The 13065-nt window shown below is 35.8% G+C and overlaps 1 protein-coding gene across 2 annotated transcripts in view; it reads left to right on the forward strand.

The window, feature by feature from the left end:
- The window catches only part of LOC101430062 (complement factor H), a 99600-nt gene that overhangs the window by 69619 nt on the left and 16916 nt on the right, over positions 1–13065 (forward strand). For both annotated transcript variants that reach the window (XM_071207629.1, XM_058274908.2), the window contains exons 13-15: positions 1671–1844; positions 5348–5542; positions 6288–6470. In XM_071207629.1, coding sequence (XP_071063730.1) covers positions 1671–1844; positions 5348–5542; positions 6288–6470 — 552 coding nt within the window. The remainder of the gene's footprint in view (positions 1–1670; positions 1845–5347; positions 5543–6287; positions 6471–13065) is intronic.

Raw genomic sequence — 13065 nt, forward strand, 5'->3', positions numbered from 1 at the left:
TGTAACTTACTCATTACTCTTTAAATATTCTGTGAGTCACCACAAATTAAAAATACAGTTTCTGTAGCTTGTAAGAGCATTTATAATGAGAATAAACAAGTTCAATACCAATGTAACAAGGATTTTGAATACAATGAAAGACGAGAGGTAGTCCCCACTAAATTTGGATAGGGCACAAACCCTTCATGTAAACATAATATTTCTTTTGTATATCATTTGTTAAATATTTTATCAGTCATTTAATTCTTTTTTTTATAATAGTCAGTCTTTTTATTTATTTATTTATTTTTCTCCTCTTTCTCCCCCACCCCGGTTGTCTGTTCTCTGTGTCTATTTGCTGCATTTTCTTTGTCCACTTCTGTTATTGTTAGCAGCATGGGAATCTTGTGTTTCTTTTTGCTGCGTCATCTTGTTGTGTCAGCTCTCCGTGTGGGCAGTGCCATTCCTGGGCAGGCTGCACTTTCTTTGGCGCTGGGTGGCTCTCCTTACGGGGCGCACTCCTTGCGCGTGGGGCTCCCCTACGCGGGGGACACCCTTGCGTAGCACGGCACTCCTTGTGTGCATCAGCACTGCTGCATGGACCAGCTCCACACAGGTCAAGGAGGCCCGGGGTTTGAACCGCAGACCTCCCATGTGGTAGATGGACGCCCTAACCACTGGGCCAAGTCCGCCGCCAGTCATTTAATTCTTAAAGTCCTTTCAAATAAGCAAATTTTTTTCTTGCTTAGAGTAATTATTTTTATAGGAGTCAACTGTTCATGGGGAAAGATAATATATCAGAAAAATAAAGTATAGAATTTTATGTTTGCGAGTTCTACTTTGAGGTCAATTTGTTATGAGCCCCTCACTCTGAAGACAGAAAGAAACAGGACCAGAAAGTTTCAATAGCTAATTAAATAGGGTTGAGTAGTTGCATTACAGACTTTCTTACTGGCCATGTACAGAAAATCTATTCCAACCTCTGAGCTCATTTATAGAATTACAGTAAGAAAAATACTTCCCCAAATATCAGCAGCCTAATAAACCAAGGTTTATTCTTTGTTCATGCTTCATTTCCGAAGTGGGTCAAAGGGAACACTGACCATGAAATTAATTCTAATCTGAGGACATCATCTATCCATGTGCTTCCTTATTATACTGCTACTGAGGAGAAGAGTATACAGAAGATTATACAATGACTTTAAAACTTCTTCGCTAAAATAATACATATTACTTCCATTTTTCTTTCATTGGTCTATGTAAGTCATATGGCCTAGCCCACTTCAGAGAGGTGAAAATGTATAATTTTACCATTTGTCTGGAAGGAAGAGATCCAAAATATGTGTAAACAGGCCTTATGACAGCTACAGAAGTGAAGGAGGTTAAAGACAGTGAAAGGAAGAGTTCAGGTGATATATTATGAGTTGATTGCTAGATACAGAATATAATGATGCGTGGATGGCTTTGGAGAAAGAGGGATCAAGAGTATAGAGGGTTTAAATATACAAGACAATAAGGATTATGGAAAGCATTAATGATATCAGGAAGGATATAAGGATGCTCTGATTTTTATGTCACTATTTACTGTGCAAAGGTCAAATAAATAACATGCAATTTTTAATTTTCATGTACTTGATTATTTTAAATGGCTAGTGATTCCTACATTATCTATACATCCTATTTCTTTTCAGAAGTAACATGTGATCCTCCTTATATTGCCAATGGCTTCTACAGACCTCGAAAGACTAAACATAGACCTGAAGATAAAATCACCTACACTTGTAAAGAAGGATTTTACCCTTCATCCCAGGGAAATATGGCAAAATGTACTGGTAGTGGCTGGGTACCTGTTCCAAGATGTATCTGTAAGTTCTGTTCATGTATTTACTTACTTTTTAATTCTGAAATAACTTTCCCATAAGTGCCAAAATTTGTGTATTCTTGTATATGTAAAATAGAACCTTGTAGTTATTTGTTTTTCAAAGTAGGCAATTCTAAGTAAGCTCAAAAACAACTTTTATAAACTAAACACTATTAATTGTTTTAATAATCACATGCATATATGTGTGTGTATGAATATATATTACTCTAAATGATACTATTCTCCAAATATCTGAATTAAAAGATTTGGTATGAGTATTACAATCTAACACCTATATTTGGTTATTGATTGTTATATAAAATTTTTTCCAGACAAAGTGGCTTAAAATAGTAAACCTTTATTATCCTACAGTTTCTATCAGTCAGGAATCTGAGGGTGATTTAGCTGGGTTTTTCAGAGTCAGGCTCTCGTCTTGTGGCTGCAGTCGGAATATTGGCCCAGGCTGCAGTCTTCCAATGGCTTGACTGGGCTGGATGATCCCCTTCCAAAAAGTCTCACTCACATGGCCTTAGGCAGGAGGCTTCAATTCCTTGTCATATGGGCCTTTAAATAAATTGCCTGAATTGCAGTTAACTGTTCCAGAGTCATTGATCTCTGACAAGAGGAAGCCTCTGTACATTTTAAGACTGAGACAAACACTACAACTTCAACCTTATCTCTTCTTTAGAAGTTTGTCACTCTGTTCATCACACAGTAAAATGGATGGGAATTAGGCTCCACTTTGAAGAGGCAGGAGTGTTGAAGAAGTTGCATAATTTTCTAAAACTTGTACATGTAACAAATGCCATACAATTCAACAGAGTATTATATTTCTGGGTTGTTATGTTTCCATTGCTCTTTTAACAATTTTTTCTGACTCTGCAATCCTATTCCTTACCTCTGTATATCACAGTACATTATAAAGTAGTACCATGTTTAAACTGGATGTCTATGAAAGAAAATATGATATATCAAATTACAGTCCAATGGATATATGTTAATTCCAGGTATAATTCCAGAACAAAATATGAAAAGCATGAGTTGCTGTGAGAGGCAGTTATTATCCCCATGAACCAGATTTCCATATGCAAATGACATATAAGGAAAATATTTAATACATTTTATGGTTGATTTAGAAAAATGGTAAATTTGGGACTTAAACCAGTCCAGCTATAACTGAGCTTTAACAAGTTTATTTCACAGGAATTTTGTGGAATTCCTGTGAATAAAATGGAAAAATTGACTAGTTAAATAGTATATCAGTTAGTTTGTAATTTTATTAAACAACCTGATCTGAAGATCAGATGTAAAACTGTTCTCAGGTTTTTCCTATTATTTACTGGTGTCATCAAATAGTTTAATCATTTAGGGGAAAAGCAGTACAAATTAACAACTGGAATGATACAGAAAATGATGACAGACAGCAAATTGGCATTAAGACAGATTCACGTATCAAAGATAATACTATGTAATAGGTTGTTCCAATAAGATGAAAGCTAACAGGGATAATGATAAGATCCTGGGCTTAGGTCAAAAGAATCAACTGCACTAGTACAGACTAACTTGAAAGAGCTGTAAATTAGTCAATATTTTAATCAATTTGTAGACCGGTTTCAGTCAATAATGTGATGGAATCACCATAACTTCTAAAAAAAACCCACAACCTGCATTCGTAGAATTGTAGGAGATGAAAGAAGGCTGTTTTTAGTCCTGCAGATCTCAATGCTGATAGATCATAGGTGTAACATTATACTCACTCCAGAGAATCACCTTATGAAAGAGAGAAAGGTAGACTCATGTGCTCAAATCAAAGAGAATAGTGAAGAGGAAACAGCCCATGATAAAATAAGCCTCCCTTAAACATGAAACCATGGTAAATTATTTATTTTTTAAATATTCTATGAAGTACTGTAATGAGGTAGGTAAACTCAATTATCAGAAGTCAGACCATGAAGGTTCAGATCTCTACTGTACAATGTAATGGGTAATTTCAGTTTTTTAAGACTTAGTTCCTGCAGATCCAAAGACTCATGCTTGTTCAAGGCAGAATTACTACTATGGCTAATGGACACATGTCCTGACATATCATTATGGAATTTGCAAACTCTGGAGGTAAAAAGAAAAATTACAAGTCTCCTAAAAAACGGTGGAAAAAAGTGACAGATTATACAAAAGAAATGTGATGAAGATGAGCATTTTATTCTGCAACATATTTTAAGGAAAAAGAAAGCATGAAAAACTATCTCTATGAAAAAAATAGACTGTAGACCAAGATTTTATAACTAGAGAATGTGTCATTTACAAATCTTGGATAAAGAAAAACATTTATAATAGATAAGGACTCAAAATGTAATATCCACATAACACTTTGGAAGAAATTACTTGAGAAAATTTGTAATGAAACAAAAAAGAAACTAGATCAGTGAATGCATGATAGGAAGATGAAGATGATAAGGACCTGTTGCTAGTCATTGGATGTTAGTGTGCTGGACTATTTTTAACTTGTTACATGAGGTTTTACAAAATAGAATCATACTTCATAGAAAACAGTAATACTAGTCTGCAATTAAAAATAATAGATTGTTTCTAAAAAATCCCAAGGAAAGTGAATAATTTCTGAGAAAATAAGCTATAAATCTGTTAATATACAATATAACATGTAATTATGTCAGTCAAAACTATTCCAATTGTATGAATAATTTAATAAACTACATTTATATAGTACCTCATTTTAAAAATTAGTACTAAGACATTAAAAAGCTTTTCATTCTCCAACTGTAATTAGAAATAAATAATAGTTAACCGTAATTGTACTTATTTGATTAAGAAATATCCAGTCTACTTACCCTGGTTAAAAAATTAGTAAAAGAAAATTTGCCTGGATGAATGTGTGTGAGACACAAATAAGAGTTTTTTTTTCTCTGTGATGTAACCAAAGGGGAAAAAATTGTCTTTCTCTTCATTTCCTAAATTGTCTCCAAAAAGAGAAAAATTAACTAATGAATGTTATTAAAAACACACACATACACACACACACACACACACACACACACATATACTATGACCCCTAAATCTGAGTTGATCATAAAAGAAAAGGAAGCCTCTAAGTCTGGGGACGATGAAAAAGAGAGAAGTCTGGGTAGCTAAGGGCTAAAATTTGCACCTGCATCTCTCAGTGGGGATGCCCATTTATTACCAGGGCAAGAGATTTATATGTACTGAAGGAAAATACATTAAACAGGCCTGTGCAGGATTTTTCTTAGAGAGACTCCATGCAAGTTTATGCCTCAAGTGACCCAGATAATATAATTTCATTTTCATTAACAATGACCTTTTCAAATACATCAGTGATCTGAATTCTCTAAGTTGCCTTGTCCTATAGTCAGTAATGCAAGGAAAGCAATTACGTTAAAAAGAGACTATATTTCATTAATGAAAAAATTCATATATAATTTGAATGTTTATTAAGGTAAAATATTTATAGTGTTTTGTATTTTTTATTCCAAGTGAAGCCTTGTGATTTTCCAAATATAAAACATGGATATCTAGATGAAGAAAATTATTATAGACCACACTTTCCAGTAGCTATAGGAACATCTTACTTTTACAACTGTGATGATTATTTTGTGACTCCTACACAACATAATAATGGTTTCATCAAATGCACACAAGGAGGATGGTCACCAGCAGTACCATGCCAAAGTAAGTCAATGTCTTTAAAATAATACATGTATGTATCTCTGAGTGAAAGCCAAAGAAGAACACAGAAGTAATTCCAATCTAGACTTGTCCAAAAAATAGGGACAGGGAAAGAGTGGGGTCAGCCAAAAGGACCAAAATAGATCTGTTCCTTTTTTAGGTGCTGTTCATGACTTGCAAATGAGAAATAAAGATGGGATTATTATTAGGGTATTATAAACTAAATATTAACATATTTTCATTATAAATGCCAGAGATAATAACACTGAGTTTTGACCTTTTTTTTATTTAACAAGCATTTGGTTGAAGCTGGATTTTCCCTTAATGTGTATATCATTTTTGGATGCTTAAGCATTGTCAGTTAAACATTTAAATGCAACTCTTTAATATTTTTCATTAGAGAAGTTGCATATAGGTATACAGAAAAATCATGCTGAATACACAGAGTTCCCATAAATTCCCCTTCCCACAGTTTCCATATTATTAACACTTTGCATTAGTGTGGTGTCTTCATTACAGTTGAAAGAATATTATTAATCTTATTGTTCTATTATCCACAGTCCATAGTTTACATTAGGGTTCACTGTTAATGTTGCATAGTCCTGTGGTTTTGTCTAAAAAATTAAAAATAGGACATATATGCAACCTAAAATTTCCCCTTTATGTTTATTATTATGCATTATTTTAATATAATATTTTGAGCAAAATCATGTTTGTTATTTTTCATTTATCTTTTTATGATTTTTAGGACAATGCTATTTCTATTCTGTGGCAAATGGAAAAGGGCATTCCCTAAATAGAGGAAACAGATATTTAGAAGGTCAATCTGTAAATGTTGTGTGCAATCCTGGCTACAGTCTTCCAAATGATGAGAGAAAAATTACATGTACAGAGCATGGCTGGTCCCCTCATCCCAGATGCATCCGTATCAGTAAGTAAACTGGTCTGATATCTCAAGACCTTTATGATTATATAAGGCTCATATATATTTACTGTAGAGCCATACATAGATTAACTTCTTATTGCCTTGCCAATATAAGGTAATAGTTTTTTTCAATGTGTGTGAGTGTATACATAAAAAAAGCTTCACAAATATCAGAAAATAAATTCTTCTATCTATGTTTTAGCAAAGAATACAGTAAAGGACTTTGGAAACAATATTTGTTGGCTAAATCACATGAAATATTTACACTGAAATTACTAAATCAGTTGATTCACAATGATTATAAATTGTAAGTAGAAAATAAATCTAATGTTCACTAAAAAGGCAATTCATATATTTAGTAGCACTTTGACATATTTTTCAGTGATGTTATAAATCTCTGTGTTTTTCAAAGATGTATAACTAGGAATGGATTTTCTGAAACATTGTGTATATTCTAATTTACAAGGGATTGCCAACTGTTTTCCCTAATGTACCTACCAATCTACAGTCATATAATCAAGTGTTGATCTTCATCTTGTTAATGATTGATGTCACATTTAAGTATTTACACTTTCAGTAGTTGTAAAATGCCATTGCATTATACTTTCAATTTGAATTCTTTTTTATTAATTAGGCTAAGCATATACTCATATGCTTTTTAGATAATTACATTTTCCAATCTATGAAATACATATTGACAGTTTTCTTAATTATATTATTGCACACTTTTGCATTGATTTATGGAAATTCTTTGTGTTTATTTAATATTAATTCTCTTTCCATTATATCTATTGTGTGTTTTCCATGTATTTTTCTTTTCTATAAGTTCCTTAGTGACACAGTTTATTTTTTCCTACAATCAACGTTATCAACCAATTTTCATTATTAAGTTTTATTGTGTCTTCTTTAAGGACACTGAGAGATTATGCTATATTTTATTTGAGAAAAAGTTTTAATATTTTACCTCTCCTGTTGTATATTTAATCCACTTCAAGTTGATTTTGTATGCATGGGATCTATGCATGGTGGTTTAAAAAACATGGAAAACACATTTCCCAAGGTATCTGTAATTGCACTGTCTCAAATAAACATCTATCATGAATATTAATCTGAGTTCTCTATTCTGGGCCATAATAAATAAATGTTTGACTAGTGTTACAATCCCATACTATCCTAATTGCTGTATATTTAAAATAACTCTGGGCATTTTGTCAAAACATTTCACCCTAATCTTCTTGATCATTCTCTCTGACTTTTTTCTTGGACTTTTGATCTTTTTTATTTTAAGATTACATTTTAGATTACGTAAATGTTACATGAAAAAATATAGTTGATTCCCTTATGCTCTGCTCCTCACACCCCCAAATTTTCCCACATTAATAACATCTTTCATTAGTGTGGTAAACTTGTAGCAATTAGTGAACACATTTTGGAGCATTGCCACCAAATATGGATGATAGTTTACATTGTAGTTTATACTCTATCCCACATAATTCTGTAAGTTATGGCAAGTTATATAATGGCTTGTACTGTCATTGCAGTGTCATTCAGGATATTTCCCAAGTCCCAAAAATGCCCCCATACTACACCTGTATTTCCCTCTCCCTGCCCTTAGAACCTGCAGTGGCCATAGTCTCCACATCAATGATACAATTTCTTCCATTGGTAGAATCACAATAAATCTATAGTATTCCAGTAAGTCTACTTTAGTCCATAATTCATTCCCAATATTGAGGATTCTGGGATGGTGATACCCACTCCACTTCTAACTGAGATGGGCCTTCAATCCCACATGGCTGATGGATGGGACTCTCTTGCTTGCAGTTGTAGTCTCTCTCGGTTCCTTGGTATGGTGATTATCAATTATCTCCTTGTTAGTTGTCCTGGGTGAACTCAATGAACTGGAGAGTAGGTGTTGCAACTCATTTGAGATTCAGGGACCAAGTGGCACGTGGACAGCACAAAGATTTAAGTCTCTTGGATGTACACCTACCAACTCTAGTACAAATTATAGATTCAAATAGAAGGGGCTGAAGAGTCATGTGTAGGAAAACCACAACTGAATCCAACTCTGTCCCATTGGGGAGCATAAATTCCAAAGTAGGGCCCACTGGCAAGGCACCAAATTCCTGACCTATTGGCCCTGACTACAGTGTCTAGAAATCTCCAGAGCCCCCCAGGATTCCCACTATTTGGGGTAGTATCTACTTTGGCTGTCAATGAGATTCTGCTGAGACATGCATAAGCGTACTCTCTGTCTAGAGTGGTCTCCCAACTCACTTTGAAGTCTCTTAGCCATACACTCATTTGACTTTACCTTTTCCCCCTATGGGTCAAAGTCTTTTTCCAGTTGCATTGCTAGTTGGTGCTTCATAGTACTGGGTATGTTCATCCCCAGGAGTCATGTCACACGCTGGAGGGAAGTTATTTATGTCCTGAGTTTGACTTAGAGAGAGGTCACATTTGAGTAACAAGGAGGCTCTTGGGAGGCAACCCTTAGGCACCCTATAATCCTAGGCTAAGTTTCAATTTCAAGATTAATGGTTCATAAGCACAGTTATCAATTTCAAGAGTCCAGCAATGGGCCATCCTCTTTCACTATTCGTTGTCCCTGTACTTGGGGGATACTTGCTGCTCCATAAGAAAATGTGGCTGAGTTCCCCAGGATAGGAATTTGATATTCTTTCAATTATTGTGTGAATCTCCACCCACCACGACAATGCCCCATGAACATCTGAACCCATTCATATATCTTATATGTATGCCCAGGTGAACTACCTCCTGATCTTATATGTCTTAAATCAGGTCAGAAAGTTCCTTTGCAAATTCTGTTTAGATTTTTATTTTCTTAGTTCAATTTATGGAGAGTTGCTATCTTCATGATACTGAGATGTCCTATTATTGAATGTGACATATTTTGAAGTTATTTAGGTCTTTTAGAATGTCTGCCAATTTTCTTATATTATCTATTTTTGCTTATGGGATAATTTTAGATAGAGTAAATTATGTTTCTTGTAGATCTTTAAGAATATTCTTTTATCATAGGTGATTTGAAACTTTAAAAATTAATATAATTAATATTGCTTAAAATTTGGAATGCACATTCATGTGATGGTCTTTGACTTCATTGCTGATTTTGTTTATCTTAATTTTTTTTCTATCTGAAATTTTGGTTGTTTGGCTTGATGAAACACCACTGTTTTCTCATATTTTTCATATATTTTTCACTTTTCATTTACTATTCAGGTAGTAACCCAATCATTTTTAAAATTTTGTTGCAATTATATTTATTTTATATATCAATAAATCTTTTGTAAATAAACTTTATTCAATAAAATTCAAACTTGTTTAGTTTGCTTGCCAAAGCCTTTAGAGAAACACATACACCCACATAACCACAACTCAGTCCAGTTAGAGGCAATTTAAATCTTCCCCAAAAGTCATTTTGTGCCCCTGTCCCCTCAACTTTCTCCCATGAAACTGCACTACAAGCTTCTAATGATGTGGGTTCTCAATGGGCTTTATTCCATTGGTAAAATTCTTATCATGTATAATGAATTTTTTTATTAGGTATGTATGATTTCACTTTAAGTATTGGAGGTTAGTGTCCACCTAGGAAAATCACATTTTCCTATTATAAATTTACACAGGTTAGGGGAATTGTGTATCTACTGTGAGTTCATTCTTTATACTTCTGATTCCAAGATCCCAGGCCTCTGTTCAGGCTACCTCCACTTCCACCTGGTGGATCATATATCTCTGCACCAGTTTGGTCAGTATGAATGTGCTTTCCTATCCTTTTCCCTATCATATCAATGAATTATGTCTTGACTTTTTACTTATTAACTAACTAATTATTTATTTATTTATTTATTTATTGTTTTTGAGGTACTGGGGCCTGAGATTGAACCCAGGACCTAGTATGTGCGAAGCTGGCTCTCAACCACTGAGCCACATTGGCTCCCCTCAGTTGGTTTTGTCTTTCTTTTTGCTTGCTTTTTTTTTTTTTAGCACCAGGAAACAATCCCAGGATATATGTATATAATGCTTCTTCTTAACCCATTGCTGCACTGTACCTATAGTAAAATAGCTTCTCCTGATCAAATGAGATATAATCATGAGAATCAAACTGAAATATTTTCTGCTGTAAGCTTCAAATACTGTTAGAGACATTTGTATCAGTTACAAATGAGTATATATATATATATTTACATGTATATATACACACACACACACGTATATTCTGGTCATGATCTTTGGAATCTACATGGAATTGGGGAAAGAAGCTAAGAAAATCTATTAGCCAGCAGTGGGCTACCCCATATCCTATTAGTAAGTGGCCCATAGTTTCTTTTAGAGTCTAATAATCCTATTTCATTTTTCCCCCCCGTGGATTTTTTTTTTAAGATTTTATTTTTTAATCTATTTCTCTCCGCATCCCACCCTGCTCCCCATTGTCTGCTTTCTCATGTCCATTTGCTGTGTGTTCTTCTGTGTCCACTTGCATTCTCAACAGCACTGGGAATCTGTGTCTTTCTTTTTGTTGCATCACCTTGCTGCATCAGCTCTCTGTGTGTGTGATACCACTCCTGTGCAGGCTGCGCTGTTTTCATGTGCGGTGGCTCTCCTTGCGGAGTGCATTCCTTATGCATGAAGTGGGCACTACACGGAGGCATCCCTGCATGGCATGGCACTCCTTGCACATGGCAGCACTGCACAGGGGCCAGCTCACCACCTGGGCCAGGAGGTCCTGGGTTTGAATCCTGGACCTCCTATATGGTAGGCAGATGCTCTATCAGTTGAGCTAGATCTGCTTCCCTCCTGGGTAGATTTATTTTCTTTTTTTAAAAAATTAAAGTCAATAGGTCACAAGGAATGTTACATTAAAAAACCTAACAAAACACATAAGAGGTTCCCATATATCCCATTCTCCACCCCCCCCCACATCATTTTTGAAAATTGTATTTTTTTGAAGATTTATATACCACAAAAAAAAATGTTACAATAAAAGATATAAGAGGTTCCGGCATACTCCCCATCCTCCCACCCCACTCCTTCCACACTAACAACCTCCCTCATCATTGCAGCACACTCATCACACTCGGTGAACACATTTTGGGGCACTGCTGCACTACACAGATTATAGTTTACCCTGTAGTTTGCACTCTCCCCCAGTACATTCAGTGGGTTATGGCAGGATATATGAAGTCCAGCATTTGACCCTGCAATATCATTAAGGACAACTCAAAATCCCAAAAATGCCCCAACATTACATCTCTTCTACCCTCTCCCTGCCCTCAGCAACTACTGTGGCCATTTTCTCCACCTCAATGCTAAAATTTCTTCTATTACTCATCGCAATAGTTTTGTAGTAGAATATCAGTAAGTCTGCTCTAGTCCATATTTTATTCCTCCATTCCCTGGGATGATGATGTCCTCTCCACCTCTAGATCTAGATGTGGCTTAGATTCCACATGGATGATGGATGCAATTCCTCTGCTTACAGTTGTAGGCACTCTTGATTCCCTGGTGTGGTGGTTGACCATCTTCACCTCCCTGTTAGCTGACCTGGGTAAGACCAACAAACCAGGGAGTAGGAGTCACCACTCTGCTGAGGCTTAGGGCCCAGCTGGCATATGGACATTCCAGAGATTCAAGTCTCCCAAGAATGGACCATCCCTAGTGCCAACCAAAGATTCAGTAAAAGTGACAGAAAAGGCATGTGTAGAAAAGTCACATCTGAGTCCAGTTCTGTCACATTCAGGCACACAAATTCCAAGGTAGGGCCCTCTGACATGGCACAGAGCTCCAAATCCACCTGCCATGACTATATACCCTATGGATCTCTGTAGCCTTCAGAAGAACCAGTACCTAGGGTTGTATCTACTTTGGTTTTTTCTGGGGTCCTGCTGAGGTGTGCATAAGCATGACCCCTCTGATAACCTCCCAACTCCTTTTGGAAGACTCTTAGCCATATCAGCTCATTTGTCTTTGCCACTTCCCCCTTTTATTCAAGGTCAAGGATCAGTTTTTAACACTTGATCCAACATGTAGGCTGAGATATTTTGCAGGTCTGAGTTGACCCTTTTATTTGAGGTCTCTTTCTAGTTGCTTCTCCAGTTAGTGATTGGTAGTAATCCCTCAGCACTAGAGAGGCTCATCCCCAGGAGTCATATCCACGTTGGGGGGAAGGTAATGCATTTACATACTGAGTTTGGCTTAGAGAGTGGTCACATTTGAGCAACATGGAGGCTTTCAGGAGGTAACTCATAGGTACCCTACAGCTCTAGACCTAGTTCATATTTCAGGCACACAAGCTCTTAAACATAGTCATCAGTATCAAGGGCTCATTATTGGACCATCCTTCCTTGTTGATCTTTGCCATTGCACTTGGGGGAATATTGTTCCATTGGGGAATATGACAGAGCTCCCGTGGGTGGGAACTCAGCACTCCCTCAGTTGACATTTGTAACTGTAACTACTACAAAAATACCCCACATATATCCTGATATGTTTATTTTCCCGAGATACATGCCCTGGAGAACCCACACACACACACCCATGCGACCCCCATCAATAACACCTCACACCAGAGTTCCTC

The sequence above is a fragment of the Dasypus novemcinctus genome, chromosome 13, assembly GCF_030445035.2.
Source record: "Dasypus novemcinctus isolate mDasNov1 chromosome 13, mDasNov1.1.hap2, whole genome shotgun sequence".
In the NCBI taxonomy this organism is placed as follows: Eukaryota; Metazoa; Chordata; class Mammalia; order Cingulata; family Dasypodidae; genus Dasypus; species Dasypus novemcinctus.